Source organism: Denticeps clupeoides, chromosome 8 (genome assembly GCF_900700375.1).
Source record: "Denticeps clupeoides chromosome 8, fDenClu1.1, whole genome shotgun sequence".
NCBI lineage: Eukaryota > Metazoa > Chordata > Actinopteri > Clupeiformes > Denticipitidae > Denticeps > Denticeps clupeoides.
Genome location: NC_041714.1, coordinates 1,994,593 through 2,016,325, shown reverse-complemented (window position 1 = coordinate 2,016,325; position 21,733 = coordinate 1,994,593). Strand labels below are relative to the sequence as shown.

Genomic DNA, 21,733 nt, shown 5'->3' with positions numbered 1-21,733 from the left:
AAGAGATCAATTAGTATTTAGCAGTACAGTGCACACAGAGCAATTCTTCTGTCAATCAAGACCAGTCAGCTGCCAATCATCTCTCTCTCCTTCACACACACACACACTGTATGCAATCAATTCAGTGCTTCAGTCGCAAAATTGTCGCATGAATGGCAGTTTATTTAATTCCAGAAGCAGAAATACTGAGAGCACAGCACATGCAGGTGGAGCACCCATGGTGCTTGCAGATGGAGCAGCTTCCAGTCTGCATGTGGCAGGTATCAACAGCGGATGGTCCAGCCTGCTATATTAGCTATGCAAGAGGGGCGGAGCTTACGGGTTTTGATGTTGGCGTCTCTGTAGGTGCCATTGAGGATGGCCAGCTCCATTAACTGCATCTTCTTCAGACTGTCCTCTCCCTCGGCCTGCAGTACACACAAATCAATGTAAGGTATATTTATTTAGCTGTTGAGTCTGAAACATGAATTTGTGTCTAGTTTTGATGGCGCTGAAGTACAGTGTAAGATGGTATAATATGTTTAGGAGTTTTACGATGTACTTTACGTGCACATACACACATTTGCACACATGCATCACGCATCCCAATCACATGCGTTTGCTCACACGCACACATCATAAGACCCTTTGTCAGAAGACTCAACTTTTGCAAAGTATGTTTGAGTTTAGTACAGGATATTTTAGGGAGAAAAAACAATCTATATCAGGCCTTTCATATTTACATAATCTTTTATCCCATGGCTTTCATCAGTAGAGACCAAAAATGACTTTAACAGCTTTCTTATCGCCTGTACGTTTCATCTCTACTGATGCAAGTCATTAAAAACGACATCAGCCTCTCTTTTATTTTAAACTAATATGAGGACTCAATCCCCCATATCCATCCATCCAGTCATGGGTGCTGGAGAACTTGGCCCTAGGAGCCCTGTTAGGCTTGTACTCCCAGCCTATGAACCTTTGATCCTCATTGTTTTCACCTGTGCCATGTCTTGACTTCACCATTTTACCTAACTGTGCTGTATAGAAGCCTGCATCATGTGTCTTGTCTATGCCTGTTGTTTGTCTACCATTGTGTGAAAAGCAGTGTGTGTGTGTGTGTGTGTGTATCCTCCTGTAATTGTGCCTCCTGCATCCTTTAGTGTCCTTGATTTTTTTGATCTTCAGTGCATCTTTGAGATCATCACAGTTTTTTTTATCTATTCTTCATGCCCTGTTCTAACTGCTTGGCTCTCTGACTCACGTTGGCAGATTTCCTCGTAATCTTGACTCTTAATCTGGCATCTGGGCAGGCAGGCCATGACAAGACTTTTACTTTGTTCTTTTTGAAATGTTCCTTTCCAGATCTCCCATGTTTTAGATCGGATCCACCCACGCTTTACTTACAACTTGACTTGAAGTAAGAGGCTTTTCTGTAAAACCGTGCGTTCCTCACTTTTGTTCTATCTTGAACTTCAGGCTGAACTCCAGAGCCTGAAGAAGATGTGAAAACTGCTCTGCTCTGTTTGAACTGCTCTGTTCCTCTCTCCACAAAGGCTCTTCTTTTCTCGCCCAGATGCCTTTGCTGATGACAACCAAATTAATCATCTTTCATCAGAACACACAGCCTCTGGAACACACAGCCCTGATCGGGAAATCAGATGTGAGATGTGAATTTTCATGCCACTTGTCTCTAAGCACGTCTCTCCTGCTGCTTGTTTCGGATCCGTGTGAATTTCATGGAGACTTTCCCGGGCTTTCTTGCAAGATCGGAGCTATATACAGTATATGTGCTGTGACAGCTGTAAATCTTCACACTCCTTCAAAAGGCACATTGATATGATTAACTTAAAGCAATGAACTCATCTACATATGTTGTTATTATTAGATGAACTGGCCAAAATCCTTCCTGAAGAAATGTCCATGAAAGTGAATTCACAAGCAGTCCAAAGGTGTCCAGAACAGCAGCAACATCAGGAGAACCAGAACAAATAAAGAAAGACCTTGAATAGCATTTTCCACATTCAACACACTACATTTACATTTATCAGAAGCCATTATACAGAGCGACTTACAGTCAGTATTTACAGGGACAGTCCCCCTGAGACACTCAGGGTTAAGTGTCTTGCTCAGGGACACAATGGTAGTAAGTGGGATTTGAACCTGGGTCTTCTGGTTCATAGGTGAGTGTGTTACCCACTAGGCTACTACCACATTAAAGGGCAAAACTCTGCAGACTCTGTTAGAAACCTAACCCTAGGGGAATGGAAAAGGACTTTGTGCAAAAGCCAAGTCAAATTCTCCATTAAACCAGAAAAATCTGACCATGACTGATCAATGACTGATCCGAAATCCAGTTTATTATTATGTATTCGAATATTACCTAGATCAATCTAAAACCATTCAAAATATAGAAATTTATTTTTTATACAGTTCTATACAATTCTATAGTATCATGTGTACAGTTCATTGGGCTCCTTTACAGCAGCATGGTTGTTTAGTGAGGTGGTGTGAGATCTATGGGATTTAGTATGAGAATTACTATATGGGGTTATAAAAATTAAAGGTTTATATAATGTCTTGGGTCCTTTTGTGAAAGTGCAGTAATAACTCTGGGCCAACTAGAGGCGCTGTTTTGTCATTTTGGGTCTGCTGCCCTGTTGCACTTTACACTGAAGACAGCTGCTGGGCCTTTTATGTATGGAGGTATTTGACCCATGCGTGGGCAGGGCAGGTTTTAAATCTCCCACTTTCGTCATTCATGCTTCCCTGGTCTTTCTTTCCCTCTTTTTCCCTCTTTCTGCAAAATGGGCTGTGCCAGACAGAAAGTTTTACACCACAATGCAGGAGATACTGTGTGAGTCCTCACAAGGACAGAAAAGGCTGAAATGTTGTGTGATTGTAGGCCAGAGTTTCTCAGGGTGCTTGATCACCGCAGACTTGTCACCAAATGCAACATGTTATCTAGCGTGTTAAATTCCTGGTCAAGTCACTGGCAGTGTGGGACCTCCAACTTTCTCTGTAAAACGACCCGCAGTGATTGTGAAAGTGAAATTGAATCCACTGAATTTTGCTGAATCCAGTCAGAGTGAAGAAGGATGAGAGGCGCGGCTAATCTCACACTTCACTCTGCATTAACCTCTCTATCTGCGCACCTTCTCAAGTGTGCAGAACAATTACCGCAATGGGGGGACGTAATACACACAAAGACATTTTTTAATCTCTCACCCCGACAGAACGCTGCTCTCCCTCCTTTTTCTGTGATCCAATCCCCTCTGCAGTGAGAAACGAGGTGCGCTGGAGGTTGAAGGAACGGGTATTGATAAGTGACCTCTGCTAACCCAGTTAAAATGATTGAGATGTTGTAGGGCGCCATTGTGACAGCGCGCAAATCGACTCCCGTCTGATGGAAAGAGAGGGGTGGGGAGAAGGTGGAACGAGGGCAGCGTGTTCAGGTCGGCCGTGGTGGAATGCTTTTTATGTCCGCTCGCATAAAATCATCCTGGGGCGGAGCGAGCTGGGATCACAGTGACCTTTGGAACACAGTGGCCGCCAGACCCACCTCACCCCGCTCTCCCAGTCCCACTGCTACAAGCTCACCCCACTACAGAAACACGAGGGGTGGTAGCAGCCTAGTGGGTAAGACACTTGCCTATAAACCAGAAGTGTCCCTGAGTGTCCCAGGGGGGACTGTCCCTGTAACTACTGATTGTTAGCTACTCTGGATAAAGTCATGTGATAAATGCTGTAAAGTCACTATAAAGTGTAATAATAAAGTGAAGTGATTGTCACTTGTGATACACAGCAGCACAGCACACGGTGCACACAGTGAAATGTGTCCTCTGTATTTAACCCATCACCCTGAGTGAGCAGTGGGCAGCCATGACAGGTGCCAGGGGAGCAGTGTGTGGGGACGGTGCTTTGCTCAGACGGTGCTTTGGCCGCTTCCTTAACCGCTAGTTCACTTCTCTGCTCTTCTTGCCCTCTGTTGTTCTTTGTCTGACTCTCGCTTCAGGATCAAGATTAAATGTTGGTTTATGCGCATATTCCTGTTTGTCAGGATCTCTTACTGAGGACCTGAAATAGATTTATAATAATTTAAAATCAACTAGATTATATCGATTATGCACACACACACACACACACACACACACACACACACACACACGTCAGATGCTTTGCTTAATCCCACAATGGGAAACACCAGATATGCCCACTGACATACATCTTATTTGAGTGACACCGCAGGGACAGTCACCCAAAGCACAACCTCTGTAACCAAAACATTTGCTGAATTTTGCATAAAAGCAGAGGGGACATCCTGGTCCTCGCGAAGACAGAAACCTACTGTCGTTGTTCCCTGGCTAAAGGGCCTTTATGAGGAGGCCGTTTCACTGTAACAGGTCACCTTGGGCGTGAGCTGTGATTGGCTTAAGGCCGGGGGCTGAGCTTGGGGGCGTTGAGAGGGAGGTGGGAGCGGGGCAGAGACCCAGACGGATGAAGCGCTCCAAGAACGCTTCTCAATCCCAGCATGCACAGCTGTGTTCCCCGGGCTCCCTGCTGGCGCCGTGCCGCGCCACCGCCTCATCCTCTCCCCGAGCCACACTTCCTGCACCGGAATGTCGCTGTGGGACTGTCTTGCATTCCCAGCATCCTCCTGGGGCTCTAGAGCTGCCAGGGAGCAGGGTGGGTGCCAGAGAGAATTCAATCAGTGATAAGAAGAGAATGAGCTCCCACATTCAAAAAAATTGCAGCAGATTATACGTTTGTGGACTGAAGGAACTGACTTGGTCTCCACTCCTAAAACGTATGAGTATGAGGAACAGCAGTTACACCCAGAACACACATTCCTCCACACTGAGACTGGTGTCGAGGTCAGTGGGAACAGGCAGCATGGGTGATGAGATGCAGCCATTGTGAGCAGCTGTGTACACTATGTCTCTCTCTCTCTCTCTCTCTCTCTCACTCACACACACACACACACACACACACACACACACACACACACACTACATAGAGTATTTGCAAAAGGGATTCAAAAAGTACAAGATTGGATGTATCTTTAAAAACTGCATTTTTATGTTTCGTCCCACCTACTGCTGTTACCTGGCAAGAAACAAAAGATCAATTTAGTTAAATAATACAATAAAACCCTTTAAATATTGTGCTTATAAAAACATAAATACCAATAAACATCACTCAGATTAATATCTTACTTTTAGGCTGTTCATATGTATAAACATTTTATGTTTACTGTATTTAACTTTATTTAATTGTTTTATGACTATATGTCTGCAATTTTTTTTTCTTACTGCTGAAACACATTTATAACTCAAACATAATCATGTTTGTCAAACTAGAAAATGCGCTGACTGACTTTTAAAATGTAACATGTGCTATTACCTTTATTAATTAAGCAATTTTAACCTTTTGACTTTGTGTTTCAGGGGATCCCACATTTAACTGAGAAACCCCACATTTTATTTCTCAATTCAGCCAAGTTCTGTGCTGACAGGGTGAGCACAGAATCCTGCTTTCACTTTACCAGCTGCTGATGGCAACAACATCGTGTTAAACACGTCCTTCCAAAAGATGCGGATGATCCGGCGAGCTTGAATACATGTTTCAGATTGGGGTTCTGCTGTGCTGGAGCACAGACGGCGCTCTTGCGTTGACATGAAATCAGCCTCTAATGCTTCCCTCAACCAGTTTCCTTCAAAAGGCAGAAGGTTACACAACGCCATTGTGTGTACGTCAATAAAACCTCCTTTCATCACGAGGGCTTCCTGAATGAGCTGGAACATCTTACACACACATTCATGCAGCACAATTAGACAGCAGGTTTTTCTCAGAATAGCTAGAGTGGGCAGAGACTTTTCCTGGATGTCCAGGCCACATGCTGGTGCTACTGATGACCAACGGAAAAAACGGTTCTCTAGAACAGTTCTTCCCTGAAGCCCCCCCCTGGCAGCAGGTCGCTGGAGTTGAACGCTCGTTGCCGCTCTTCCTTCACGCATATTCTGATCATCCCTGCATTTGCAGAGCGGTCATGAAGGTGAAGAGACGGCTCCTCTGAAGACCCTGGTGAAAATGTGTGTTTCTCCTGCGAGATTTCTGTAACCCAAAGTCACCCTGAGCTAGTCTCTCCCCACCGGGCCTGATGATCTTGGTGAGCCCCCCCTGCAGAGTCCTGGGCCTTTGAAGAAAGGGACCAGTGTCCCTGGTGTGTGCGCTGGCGTCGCGTCTGCATGCTAATTTATGCCACTTTGGTAATTGCCACCCGCAATGCAGGAGCAGGAAAAATGAGTGACGCTCGATTCTTATGGTCTCAGAACGTCCGTGGTTTCCAGCCTCAGAGAGAAGATCGTTCGGTTCAGGCCCATTTCAGACATTTAGATACCAAGCTACACCGCGGGTGGCGGGCTACATCTGCCGATTCTCCTTCCAGCCAGCCAGACGCCCCATTGAGGGAGGCCGGTTTGCCACCTCTTGGTTTGTGAAGCTGCGAGAAATAAAGTGCTCTGCAATCTGGCCTTCAGGAGCAGACTGACTGATCCACCCTCCATCATACGCTCTGCCCCTCTCTTTTCCATCCAAACAAAGAACAACAGAGTCTGGGGTTCAACACACGAAGGGATCCGAGGCTTTACTACTGAGAGGGAGAGGGGGTCTCAGTGTTAAAAACGATGGCTTTAATTGGTTTTCATGGAGGAAGATGAAAAGTTCATAAAACAAACCCCATCCAGGAGGGAAAAGCATTTGGTCATCTTCCAAACCCACATTAGCAGCACATAGCATGTTTGGAGATGCTGCCTGAAACCGGTCAGGGACTCGAGGGTGCGAACACACACACACACACACAAAAAATCAATTATAACGTAGATATCCAGGCATCCAAACACAGAGGCAAATTGGCACAGTCATGCATGGAGACTCAGTTATTATCTTTCCCTCTTACACACACGGGCATGAAAACCAACCTCTCTCCTTCTTTCTATTTCTATAAAGCAACATGTACAGATAAACAAATTCCTTTTGTCACATTTTCACACGTTTGGTCCAAAAAATATAATACAAATCACAGTCAGAAATAAGTTGGGACAGTGGGGACAGTGGAGTCTGACAATGGTAACACACAAGTGGCATCTAACAAAGCTCCCCATAGCCTGCAGACATCGAGCACGCATTTCGTTTTATTGGAGAGGAGCACAACAGAAACGTTGTGGGGTTTCAAGCAAATTCTACCTTGGAGAGGAAATCTCGAGCTTTTAGGACTGGAAAAAAAAAAGAAAAGAGAAATCTTCACACCACTTCAGCCTCACTCAACATCCGCTGATCTCTTTCTGTTGGAATAATATTTCTGGGACTTTTTTGTTGGGGAAATAAATGAATAAATATATAAATATAAACAGAACCCGTCCGAGCTTGAAACCCGGGCTTTAAAAAACGCAAGTGGCTCCTGTATAATTCATCTGAGCAGAGAGAACACAATGGAGGCCGATCCATCACAGACAAAGGCACCGAGCACTGGCAGGGAGAAACCCGAGTTAGGAAACGTCCGACGCCACACCACTTCACTGCCAGACCCCCCCAGACCGGCCCACAGCACGGCACCATCCAAATAACGAAGACCAATGCACTGAGCAGAGTAAAGAAAAAAAGGGAATTCTGGGCCCGTAATCACTGTGTGTCTCATATGAGACTAATAATGAGACAAAATATGTTTTTCTTCTGTCAATTACTGATATTGGTTATGCTAGTCAGCCAAACATACAGGAAGAATCCAATTTTAGCCCTGGTGGTTGAGAATTGATTGAGAATTCATATTCTTTTATTTGCTAATTCTCAACAACGTCCCCGGACGCGCCCTCCTCTTCACCATCTAACATCATGCCTCGGAAGTGTTCGTACGTTGCTATGTACAGGGTGGTAGTAGCCTAGTGTGTAAGACACTCGCCTATGAAGCAGAAGACCCGGGTTCAAATCCCACTTACTACCATTGTGTCCCTGAGCAAGACACTTAACCCTAAGTTGCTCCAGGGGGGACTGTCCCTGTAACTACGGATTGTAAGTCGCTCTGGATAAGGGCGTCTGATAAATGCTGTAAATGTAAGTCGCTCTGGATAAGGGCGTCTGTCAAATGCCGTAAAATGTACACACTATCTGCACAACGCAGTGCGATGATAATACGCTTTAAACGGACTGATATTTTATGTCAGGTCAGTGAGATTATTGTGGGACTGCAAGCAGCAGCAGGCCGGAAATGAAACTGTCCACCCCACAGCACGAGATGAGGGCTGTTCAGAGAGAAATGAAACTTGCTGCTGCTGCGAGCGAGGGCCACAGTTGACCCGCAGAGCGTCTAGCTCAGTGTTGAATTACGCTGCACTCTTGGAGCGTGTGTGTTCTAGCGCAGGAAGGCTTTCTAACCAAAGTTTCATGTTCCAACAGTTCACATTCACAGGTCCCCCCAAAAATGTATGTAGTCCATGTCCTCCATCCACAGCTGACAACACAGAGGCCATCTTAGTAGGATTAAAGAGCCTTGCCTCGGTCACATGACCCCACTCAGCTTTGAAGGCCAGCAGGAGCAAGGGGTTCTTAACAAGTTGCCTGGGAGACGCATTCTATAGCCCCATTCACCCCTCCTCTCAAGCGCTTTCTTTCTCTGTCGCTTTTTTAAAGCCCCACTGTACTGTCACAGGGCCAAGGCTGGAAGAGTTACTCAACGGAGGGAAATAGAAAGAGAGAAAGAGAGAGAGAGTATTAGGGTTCCCCGTGGGAGGATGGTGCGGGGCAGACTTTCACCCTTTACTTCTAAACAAAGGTCCTTTTGATGCTCCTCGGCCCTCCAGACCTGGATGATTACTCAACCATGTGACCAGAGAACACACACACACACACACACACACTGTGTGATCTGTGAAAGCATGCAAAGACAGCAACATGCATGCATGTGTGCATTCACATTTATGCACAGATGCATTTTTATGCAATGCATACATTCAAACTTATTTATCAAAAATAAAACACATACGTTTACACACACAGTATTCACATTCCCCCTCGCTCACATGAAGCGAGTGTGTTTGGGGCCATGTGAAAACACGCCACGCTAGAGAGACTCCATTGTGCTGCAGCAGAAGCAGATGGGGACTCCCACAAACCAGCAAGCGTATTATTCACCTCCCTCCCTCGCTCCCTCCCTCAGTCCTTCCACCCTTAGGCTCCCCGACTCTCTCCATCTTCACGCTTTCTGAAGAGTGTGGAGAGATGCTGGTGCTGGGAGCCGAGGCCCTGCCAGACAGCCGCTGTGTGGGATGAGGCGTACGGAAGCTCCCGGCTCTGCCACAGTCTGAGTCTCACCTGCGTTTCACTGATACACACCCCGGCCTATAAAAACACTGCTGCGCTGTGACAGAACGGATGTGTGTGTGTGTATTTGCACCTGTTAACACACCCACACAGTGGGGTGCCAAACCCAAACCTCTCACATCCAAACTAATTCAAACACACACACACACACACACAACAATCTTGCATTTACAGTACAGCGACAGGCTGTTGTGTGTGTGTGTGTGTGTGTGTGTGTGTGTATATAATAAATATATATACTCATGAGCAGTATTGTGCATGAACGTGTTTATTGAATCCCATTTATGGAACACTGAACTGGATAAATCCTTCAAACCGTTTGCCCGATTCTTACTGCACATTGACGCCTGTGCGCTCAAACAATATTTGAAATGAGAACGGATCCAGAACAGATCACACAGGAGAGACAGATTGATGCGAGACTCCCAGCATGGTGCTGGCGACACATGCTTGTCTGCATGAAGACAGCCTGTCTGAGCATTTTAACTGGTTTTGGACGTATGCTTGTTCTGTGTGTCTGGCTGTGTTTTTGTGTCCTGTCTCTTTCAGGTTGACTTTGTGGGAGGAGTTGAAGACTACGAGCTCCACCTACCATCTGCATATTGGTCACCTCCACCTATATAAAGAGACTTTGGATGGTGTTCGGGAGGTCCCCAGGGTCCACGGAGACCTGCAAGGAGCTCATTCATGTGTCTTGTTGCTTTGAGTGATATACCCCTTGTTGTTAGCTTTGTATGAGACCTTTTTTTGTTAATTTTTGTGCGTGTTTCAGTTCCCTTCTGGCCCACCCCTTCCTTTAGGCTGTTCTCATGTTGGTTATCTGTGCCGAGTTTGCTGTTTTATTGTAAACCATCTCACTGTACGCTTTGGTTTAGTATGTAACAGTGGACCTCCTCTTCTCCACACCCGCCTCATGTTTCTTAACCCCTAGACTTGGGAACGTGACATGAGTGACGGATACTAAATGAAAAAAGGACGAAATTGCATTAACTCAATTCGTTCTGAAGACATGCACAAACTTGCACAACATTACATGTACACTCTACGATCGCAATGATATCACGCTGACTATACATTTATATAAAGCAATGGCAGGCCTATTCATATGGATGCAGGGTACCCGGGTATCTTACATATCGACTCCAGACCCAAACACAACTCTCAAGGTGTATCTCCATGTGTGATGCGAGTATAGTGACATCACGTCAGTCTCATTAAAATTTGTCTTTATCTGGCGGCCCTGCGCATGATGGAGCTGAGGGCTGGAAGCCTGCAGCAGCTCTGATGGACGGAACTTTAATTACAACGACCCCCTCTTCCCCCCAGCTCTGCTTACCACGCCCCCCAAGCCAGGAGGGATACTGACTGCCTGTCTGCTTCACGGTGGTGGTAAGGGGTTCGTCATGAAGGAGCTGTGGGTGGACTGCAAAAAAAGTGCGTCCCACATGAGTAAAGCATTATTCTGGCACTATAACTGAACGCAGTAGACATATCAATATTGTTTTATTTTTTAGGTTTTCCCCAAATTACTCCAAATGTAATGCCATGAGAATCACACACACAGAGTATCACTAAAAACTTTTGATTTAGTGCGCTGAAAATATGCAGCAGGTAAAATTAGACTAATCATGTACATTTGCATTCATGTTCATCTGAAATTCAGAAGATGAACGTCACTTGAAGATCAATCACAGCCGTCTCAGAGATGTCATCTCATTGTTGTTCCCCAGATCTTGGAACATGTCCTGCAGACAGATTTCCCTGAGGGGTAGTATTCAGTAAGATGGTCGAGTCACTTGAATGCACTATTGTCTTTTTCTGCAGTCGAAACGTTGCATTTCTACCCATCTCTACCACAGACTACTATGGGAGTTTATTAACGTATTGCACATAAATTAAATACAATTCAAAGAAATTTATGTGAATCAAAACTTGTCCACACTGCCTAGGTGAAACTTTGATCCATCGGGTGTGCCATGACTCAAGAGATGGAAAATCATGACTCTACTGCTCCACAATTCACAGTTCTCTGTATTCAGTCTCTGGTCCAATCAGAAGAATAATCATGCAACAAGACTACTACAGAAGTACAGGAGGGTATTTCTATTCCAATAAAACAAAAAAATATGTGTCTGAAAATGATGTGTATGAGATGTGAGCTGTCCACACAGCCGTCCAGTAGAGGACCACCTATGTACTGGACATCAATGAAGATCAAAATTTCATCCTTTTACAAGGGACACAGATGCCTCCAGTTCAGCTTTACCTACTGCCATTACAGAGCTTTTCATCAGCACGAATTGCTGTCACATTCCTGCTACTGGGTGCAATAAGACATCAGACCTCTCTTTCACACGCACACACAGTAAAGATGCGGTAATTTTCCCCAACTAGAGCTGATGACGAGGCTTATGTGACTCAGAGCTCCATACGGTTAACTGGCACCAGGGGGGCTCTGCCGAGCACCCTTTCCGTGAACGCAATCACGCGCTGCCGTGTACCGCTTCTCTTTCCCAGAATCCACTCACAATGGCATTGATGATAATTGCCCACAACCGTTAACTGCACTGTGCTTCTGACTGACAGACTGACTTTTCTGCACGAGCAGTGATGCTGCTATACTGGTAATAACTGATGATGATGATGACGACAGTGAATAATGGCTATTATTACAATGACTATATCCAATCTTACAAACAGCAGCAAGAAATGTATTGGAGTTGTTCACTACAGTTGACTATGTTTTTTTATGTTTATATTACAACCATGTGTCAATTTAACCTTGGTTGGGTCCAAGTTACTAAGCTCTACAGATCTACAGTCAGATTTACAGATTTACAGTCCTCTTCACCTTTACTTTGAACCTTCATTTGGAAGTGGTGGGCGGTTTGTCATCCAGGAATTTACAGAAGTTACACTTAACAACAGGCAGCTGTTATCTTTATGCAAAAAAGGTTGTTAGGGGCCTACAACCCTTTCCCCATGGATGCTGGTCCGTTCGGACCCTGGAGGCTGATGTGGTGGCTGTAATGGGTTTTATACCCCTCAGAATGGAGGGCTGTGCTTGACACAAAAGAGACAGGGTACAAATAAGAGAATACAAGTCCCTATAGAGCTTTGTACTCCCCATGGAGGTGGTGCAAAAAATAATATAAATTATAATAAATAAGGGAAGGTGGTTGGTTCTGCCAGAGTGGCTCAGACTCCACAAAAGTTTGATAAACCCTGTTATGGAACAGTGTGTTCAGGCAGAGGGACTGAAGCAGGGTTTAGTGTCGATGGATCTGTAAGGAACGAGTCAAACTTTAGGGATTCTCTGTTGATTAGGTGGGGACAGAAGGTCAGGGCAGGTCCTCTCATTTAAAAAAAAATCTGCTAATTATAACAAGCAATAAAATATCTTTCCAAGCTTGTGATCTAGATAAAGCGAAAACTAAAATAGATACAGAATGTTCGCTATATTTTTTCTGGTGCTGGTGTGTCTTTGGTGTATGTTGGGACAGTCTTGTGTTCTGCATTAAATCCATCAGTGATGTTGAGCACACTGGTCATGCGTTCTCTGTTAAGACTTTTGGTCGGTCTGTGACAGAATTCATCAAACATCCCCAATGTCACATGATCCAATTAATGGTCATGTGACATAAATAACATCTATGTGGCAACATAATCCATTACTTTGCTATGGTGACTATGGGATCTGTGTGTATCATGTGTTAAAGCAAAATGCTGCTTCATAAACATCATATTTAGGAATTTTTACAGACTTAAATGCTTGTTCAGATTCAGACTCAAATAACCCAGCCTACAAAATAAAAAAATGCAGTGTCATTAAATCACGAATAAAGCACAGTGAATTGGTAGACAAGGATTGATGTGAGATGGTATTGAATGTTCTAATATCAGGGATGGAGGAGTTTCCTGAGGGCTGCCTTATAGTGCCAACCTGAGGGCATTACAATAAATTCACTGAACAGAATCTTACAATTCCTTTTCCTTTTCAATTTTGGAAAGGAAAGATTCCAATATTCTTAGGGCAATGCTCTTTAAATGAAAATGTTATGAGGTGTGTATTTTATACTAGACAGTTTTAGGCACCATTTTCACTGCACTATACATTTATCTCCTTACCCTATAGGACACACACACACATATATGACAGGAAGGAACAGGAAAAATGGTTATCAGCAGAAAAAGGCGCCCATGGACAAACACGGACAAATGCCATACACTTACCTACACAAACACACACACACACACAGGTTCAGACAGGTTAAGTTGCTCATAAGGAGTAGCTCCACAATGTGCTAGTACGTAACTCAGCAAATACAAGGTGTGCGGCAGCTTATTAGGTACGGACACAGTTGACTCTGCGGAAGCGATGGGCCACTTTGCGGTAATGTACTGCCAGGCAATGCTATCAAAGATAATTGGTTTTAAAGGGCAACTGATTTTCTGCTGAAGCTGCCACATTCACTGAAATAAATCCTAAAATAAGAGCCTGAAGGTTCTTCTACAAAAAAATATTCCAATGTAATTTTGCACATATTTCCCTTCGAAAAGAAAAGAAAGAACAGCAATATAACCTTTCATAGCTTTGCAAAGCACAATGTCTCCTATGATCCCATGCAGGATAAAATAACTCATCATCTCCCGCTAAATCAAATGCAATAAGAAGTGTGCAGGAACATGGCTAACATGTCACCCGGTGTCATCATACAGCAGGGTGTAGGGGACTGGAGTGTGGTGTAGTGTCTCATCGTCCTTTGTCACATAAAGTAAAAGTGTTTGAGAGAATGACCGGCAGTAACTCCCTTCCTTTCCCTTGTGAGATCATGATGCGGATTTTCCTGTTCCCCTTTGACACAGCAGATGTAAAAAAGTGCCACATAAACCAACACACACACATTCACACAGAGGAAGTATCACGCGCCCAGGCTAGAAGTGAATCACGGGGGAAGTGGACTCACCGCAGGCACTAGAAGCTTGTTGACCTCCTCCACCGCCCGCTTCAGCTTGATCTCGGCACGATTCTGGGCATCTTCCACCGTGATCAGAACATGGAGGTCTTCGTTCAGGTGCTCCCAGTTGGGCTTCCCCCTGTTCTGCTCCTCCTGTGAAATAAAACATGTGTAACTACCACACACATGTAGTAGAAACCCCATGTCAACTCACAGGGTCTCTGCCCCATCAAAATCTGCCTGTCCTGTGTGAAGGACCACAGAAGCTCCTCACTGGTGAGTCTTTAGATCAGCAGCGACCCTATAATGAAGCAACAAAAAAAGACCCCACAACAAACACACGGCCAGTGAGAACATCCAAGACTTTGATCTGCCCAAACCACAGACACCAAAGAAAACACAGCATGAAGCAAGGGTGGTGGCCTGGTGGACTTCACTACATACAGACATGGTGGACATTGAGTGAAGAACGGTGTGCTGGCATGAATGGCCTCTGGTACACACAACCATAGCGTGGACTGAATGGCCATTGAAAGGGAGGTGAGGGAGGTGGTCTGTCTGGGTTAGGCGCACTGGTTATGGTGATTTTAAATCATCCTTTTTATCCTTTTCATTTAAAATTCTTTTTTATTTGTCCTCTAGGCATATTTAATCTGTTCTGACTTGCAATTTCAATAAAATCTGCAATGCATTATAAATATAAACATAGTAAAACAGGTCAGCGTTTTACAATTAAAAAAAAACTCAATAAGGTTTTAACAGATCATTCTTTAGGTGAAAGTGTCTGAAGAGGAAAAAAGTGGAAAATGTATCAGTACCTTCATATGATGTAAATGATGCAAAGGTTTTTTTATATAGGTGTAGACTGAATTGGTCAGAGCCAAATATTTTTTCACACTGACTGTTTGGAAGTAATTGTCTTATGGTGCATTTAAATATAAGATTATTTCATTTAAAGAGTTATTTGCCTTTAATATAACTGCATCTGACATTTCAGTTTGATAGAATCCTGTTATAGGTTACAAAAAATATGCAATGTTTGAAATATTTTTTTAGTTGAGCAAATCACACATTATGGCATCATGTCAGAAGCCACGGGCCAAAACTGCTTCAGATTTAGACTGAGATGACATGAATTGATAACTGATATCATGTTTTTTGTTCAGATGAGAAATTACTGTCGTGCTTCTGTTATGACACACAATCATTTTTTGTACAGCGTTTAGGAATATCGACAGTGTGCTCTGTAATGGATAATGGTGCTCCAGGAGAATCGATATTCTCACGGATGCATGGATGCAGCTGCCTATACCCACCAGCCTCTATGCTACAAAACTACAGTCTCTGTCTGATATTCAGTCAAAAAAAAGAAAGAAAAAGACCCAAATCAGATTTATGCAATAATCAGCAATGCAAACAGAACTCCTTTTTCTCCTTTCACCGCAAATGAGAAATTGATGGCAATCAGGAGACGGGAATGTGTTCTCCCATTACATGTGCCGATTTTCATTATGAGCCCATTGTATGCCCACGCTTTGTGCCTAGGAGAATGAAACACGGCAGGCGCCTGCCATCACGAAGGACCTGCTATGAGACTTGTTGTAGTGCGGCGTGGTGATATTTTTAGAGCTGCTGTTAGTTGGCTGGGTCATTCGCTTCCTCTTCCTGTGTTTATTCTGCCTGTGACATGGCCTCCTGATTTAGACTGCTTGTGGTCTATGCGTGACAAAGGAAAGGGCAAAAAAAAGACAACTAAATACTGTGACAGAAATGTGTGCTATTGGTCACAAACATCACAGAGCGCAATGGTCAAAGGTAGAAAATGACATGGCGGGGTTGTGAGGGCATGTGACTCCACTGGGCTGTTGAAAAGGAACATGTGCGCCTTGTTTCAGCCTCCCTCTCTTCCCTCCTCTCTCTGGGGTGGACGCAAGGCCAGAGAAGTGGAACGGAACCAATTAGCATTAATTTGTGTCCTGTGTTTTGCGTTATCCCAGAACCTCACCTGAGTAGAGAGGACTGCAGGGTGGAGGGTCACTTTGAGTCAAGCTTGGTCTTCGGAAAAATATCCGGGTGGATCTAACACCTTTTAATGGTCTTTGTTGGCAGTGAGGATTAATAAGTAAAGGTTCAATTGCTTTCGTTCAACCCTTTCACGTAAAATACAAAAATTCCGCATTTTCAGAAAGTTGCCAGGACTGAACCAGTTTTATAATGAGTTCAAATATTGATCCATTACACAAATTTGTATGTGTGTAACAGTGTTTTTAGTACAAAGCAAACACAGTATGGACCCACCCTATCTACATGGCGATAGGCATCCCTTCATGTATGCGCTAGGTCAGCGAAGGTTAACAACTGCTCTAAAAATCGATGGCCCCGCCACACAGAATGAGTGGCAGCTCCTTTGAGTGCCACACTTTGTTATGCACCAGGGAGAGTTGGGGACAATCGACATGTCTCGCCGTCACAAAGCACTGGGTTTAGAGAGCTGGAGGCAGCAGTGAAATACTGAAAAGGATAACAGGGTCCTTTAGGGCTAAATACATAGGCCTGTGCAGAGGTAGAGGATAGGCACTGAATTTGTAATGTCTTATCAATTGTCCCATTTTTCAGCACAAATCATGCAAAATTTTATGTATCTGATGGGACCCAATGAGAAAAATCAGCACACGCCTACAGGTTCCTTTTTGTTGTCCTTATTTTCCTCTTTTGGCCCTCGAGACGTTTTTTTTTGATGGTTCAAATAAAATCCCCTGTTACTCACATGTCCAGCCTCTGCACCTCATTCCTCCTCCAGACGTGACCCCAACACCTACAGTCTGGAACTGCCATTATTCTGAGCCACTTACACTCCCAGCACATAAAACAAGCAAGCAACCAGAACTCTGGAAAACTTGAGACATTTCCTCAATTTGAATAAAATGAAAACTAAAAGACTTTCAAGTGACGTGAACAGAACATAGACAACATAACAGAATTTGTTTGATTTATTATTGCATGACCATTATTTCATAGTCCTGTGTATTCAGTTTTGTTTTATGATGTAAAAAATGCATAACCCATAAATGCATAGGTGTGTTTAAACGTTTAACTGGGATATACATGTGATGGCATCAGTTTGGTGGAAAAGAGGCTTTAAATATTTGCATTACACTTAATCTCTCAAATCCTCGCACCCCTGTTACTGACATACCAACAACATGTACTTGCTGCATATCCACAAAACAGGCAAGAAGCTTCAGCAATTCCACCATCAAGCAAATAAAAGAGTAGGCAGGTACCTGAAGGTCATGGTCAGATGGTCAATCTAGTTTGCTCTGACCCATGTCGTCATAAGGGGAAAGGTCATCATAACGACATAAGCTCCTTATGTCGTCACAAGGAGCCGACCCTTTACCGACCCTTTCTCATGCTTTTTCTTCCCAGAGAATTTCCCACCCCTCCCCTAAAACATTATCTAAGACGTAAAAGAAAAAAAATCATAATAGGGGACCAAATACCAAAATAGTACCAAAGGAGCAGAGTTTTGGAGATTTACTTATTTGGGTTTGCCAATTTTGAGCAGGGGTCAAAGAGATGTAGGTCTTAGCAGGTTTGGCACTGCTTATTTCCTGGCATGTGTTGCGATTTGCCACACTAAAAAGTAGTTAAGCTTGAGGGAATTCTTATAATTCTGATGCATTTTCAAGCAAATTAAATGGATTTAACTAACGGTCGGGTGTAAAATGTAGAAGGTAATCAGACTGCAGGCTTTCCTTCTGGTAAATTTGGGTAAGTATTATCACGCTTTCATCATGTAGATGTCACCAATGTTAATTAGAAGTGGCTGAATGATGATCAACTAATTTGTTGTGTCAACCTATTGATGTTGAATAGCTCAATATATCTTATGCTCTTGATCAAACTGGTTTCCATTCCCTCTGGAATCTGTGAATCTTTGAATAGCTAAAAAATTCAGCCACTGAAAATCTGCATCAGACATCTGCCGGTAATACAAATTAGCCCATGGCTGACTTCATGTTTGCACAACTAATGTCTGCTTTAAATACAAGGGGGAAATCTCCCCGGCACTACCGTACCCCGTGCAGACTTTCCACTTGCAAGCAGAGTGCTGCGGCGGGAATGCTCAGACATACATAGATGTAGAAATGAGGCTGAATTGGCACTTATAATAAAGGTAACTGGCAGAAAAAAAACATGGAGGGAATGGGTATCCCCTGGGCATCTACCGCCAAAGTATGGCAGAACATTAAGTTTGGAGCCTTTTTATGTAATTGTCTATTGCACGATTCTGTGTTTTAAGTGTGTGAACATCTATGTCTTCCTGTCCTAGCACTCTGTACTCCACACTGTGTGTTTTTGCTAAATTGTGACACTGGGACAAGGACACCCTCCATCAGGACCACAAATCAAATCAGACCAAATCAAATGTGGAAGCAGGTTAACTATATTGTCCATAAGAGATGATACATCCACCTCTAAAGAAAAAGAGCGGAGAAAACGATATTGTATGAGGAGTGATAGAACAGACATACATTCCATCAGAGAGCTAGCTAGTTATAGAAATGGATAGCCAGCTAGTTAGATAGATGATAGAGAGATAGCTAGATGGATAGATTCACACACTAGGCCTGGGAGGTGCGATGTGATCCGTAGGCGACCAGCTGAGCACCATCGGGATGCAGAGTTGAACCAGATGTGTGTGAAGCGTTGGGAACTCGGGAAATCTCTGTATCACACACACCAGTTTTATTTTCCTACCAGCAGACACCCTATACCATATCACATTACAATCTCCTCCAGCACTTGTCCAAATAGCTGACAGAGGAAGCAGATCCGCCTCTCCCTGAGAAAGACATGCGGAGCAGGCATGTGCGAGGTGGCTCCACCCGACCTTCACCCACAGATTCACATGTGTGTACATCTGCACATCCCTCTACTTTGAGAGCCAGGGGTCCAGAGTGCCCGTAATCCAAAGTTCACGCAGGCTGGGCCTTGTTAGGAAGCTCCGCCCTGCCAGCAGAGGAGCAGCTAACCCCTGCGGACAGGAGGCCAAGGACAATGTTTGAACACCTGTGCTCTGCTCCGCCAAGCGGGCTGCATGGGACGGGGAATTTGTTATTCATCTGCGAATGTTGGGAATCTCTGTTCCTCAGATGAAGGGTGAGGACGGAGCGGGCTGGAACTAACCAGCCTGTACTGGTTACTCGCACAAACGCAGGGGTCAAGCGGCCACCCTTTTCCTATTCATTCCCTGGATACAGTGTTGTGTGGCTCTGTGACAATGTGTGGTCTAAATGTGTGATAAACTGCTCATTAAAGTGAAAGCTCAACAGCAAATAAGTGTTTGTGCGTGACATTGTGTATCCGTATAAATAAGTAGTGTGTAATTGTGTGTGTGAAGATTCACCTTCTTCTTGTCCCTCATGGAGCCTTTTCCTCGCACCATGATTTTGCAGCCTGTCTCTGCTTCTAGCTGTTTTGCCGTCAGTCCCCGCGGTCCTAGGATCCGTCCCACAAAGTTAAACTGTGAACAAACACAGTTTCAAACATTCATTAGCAATTCCGTCGAGTGATGTCATTTATTAATAGAAAACTGTCAAATACCTGGTTAAGATTCACATTTTTAGACAAACATGCATTTAAATCAATTTTTACACATTTTACTCCATATTCAGAGCTGAGCATTGCGGTTCTATAAGAATGCTGACACAAATAGGTAATGCTGGGCTTTTTAAGAGGAGAATGTCTGTAAATCAATGAACCCCCTTTAATTATGTCACATATTTGGTCACAATGTGACCAAAACTCCATATTAGCTGCCTCAGAAAGTTTCACATTTGTCATGTAAATGTTCTAAAAGGACCGCAGAGGTGACAGAAGAACCAACAGAGGCAGATAGGGGGGTGAAAGTTATCTCATGACCCATCACACAGCACCCTGACAGCACCACCTGACACAGCCCGCTGCACCACCCACGAATCCGCCGCGCCGCTGACAAGATAAGACGTGCCGATCGTTGGGTGCATTGATTGCGATTCATGCTTCTTGTGCGAACGGACGGACTGTCAGTCGGGGACGGCACACAGTCAATTCTGTCACCAGCGCAGCTGATGGACAGGAGTGCCACTTGCCGTGACAGACACTCACTCGCACACACAAAGGGCCAAAAGGTAGACAGACAAAAAGCCACTACAAACAATTACTCTGCTTGAACTTCAGATGAACTCTGGATGGAGACCAGGCCTGAAATGACCTAAATTTAACCAAACTATCTCTACCCAATCTGACAGTGTGCCCTTCAACTTGTTTTATACAGACTTCCTAGTTCTCAAAGCCAAATTCTCACTCATGCAGGGCCAGTGGTGGCCTAGCGGTTAAGGAAGCGGCCCCGTAATCAGAAGGTTCAAATCCTGATGCCACTGAGAAAAATACAGTCCCCACACACTGCTCCCTGGGCGCCTGTCATGGCTGCCCACTCACCAAGGGTGATGGTTAAAAGCAGAGGACACATTTCATTGTGCCACCATGTGCTGTGCTGCAGTGTTTCACAATGACAGTGGTGGCCGATCTGCCAAGGTGCCACTGAGGTGCCACTGAGCAAAGCACCGTCCCCACACACTGCTCCTGGCGCCTGTCATGGCTCCCCATGTGTGCACCGTGTGCTGTGCTTTGCTGTGTATCACAATGCAATCACTTCACTTTCACGAAAGCCACATGAAGGCACAAAACCAACCCAGCTTAATGAAAGGATCCGGCATTCTCAGCCGTCTTAAGTACAAGCAGTGGTATAAAAGGGATGGTAACGCTCATCAGTGCCTCTGTTGATTGAGCATGCCTGGCTTCCGTTGGAACAGCGTCTACTGTACAAATAATAATGTTATTTGTTCAAATTAATGGAAACAAATGTGTACTATTGAACATCATTTTTAATGAACATTCAAAACTGAAGATTAATCAAAACACTGGAATGGGGACATAAAAAAATGCACACCAGTTTTCCAGTTAAGATGCTTATTCTAATGCCCATTCATTTCATAACTACTAAATTACTGTGTGCTGACAATCCTATCAATGTTTGCATAACCTTACAGTACAGTTTCAGTACAGTGGGCTTGTAAAATAAGGCCAATATAGCCAGTTAAGCACCCACCCACTGTATTGTAAGTATTCGGAGAAACTTAGAAACTGGGATATGATATAAACACAATCAGCGTAATTATTATTACAGTGTAAGTATAATTACAGTCTACCCTGCGTATACCACAGTCAGAGCTGGATTTACAGTCAGTGCGCGTTTCTATTGACGGCGTCAATCATCCTTTCTGCTACAGAAACTCCAGTCGCTATAATGTGTGGATCTGAAATAAAGGCGTATCTGATAAGACAAAGTCCTTTTTTGCTTGCTTGCTTGCTGATTT

The 21,733-nt window shown here is 44.1% G+C and overlaps 1 protein-coding gene across 6 annotated transcripts in view; it reads right to left on the bottom strand.

Annotated features, from left to right (window-relative positions):
• The window catches only part of qkib (QKI, KH domain containing, RNA binding b), a 58,398-nt gene that overhangs the window by 6,570 nt on the left and 30,095 nt on the right, over positions 1–21,733 (bottom strand). For all 6 annotated transcript variants that reach the window (XR_003750520.1, XR_003750521.1, XM_028988907.1 and 3 more), the window contains 3 exons: positions 19,723–19,839; positions 14,319–14,462; positions 320–407 (listed from right to left, as the gene is read on the bottom strand). Coding sequence is in view for 4 of the 6 variants with exons in the window: in XM_028988907.1 (XP_028844740.1) it covers positions 320–407; positions 14,319–14,462; positions 19,723–19,839 (349 nt within the window). In the remaining 2 variants the exon portion in view is untranslated. The remainder of the gene's footprint in view (positions 1–319; positions 408–14,318; positions 14,463–19,722; positions 19,840–21,733) is intronic.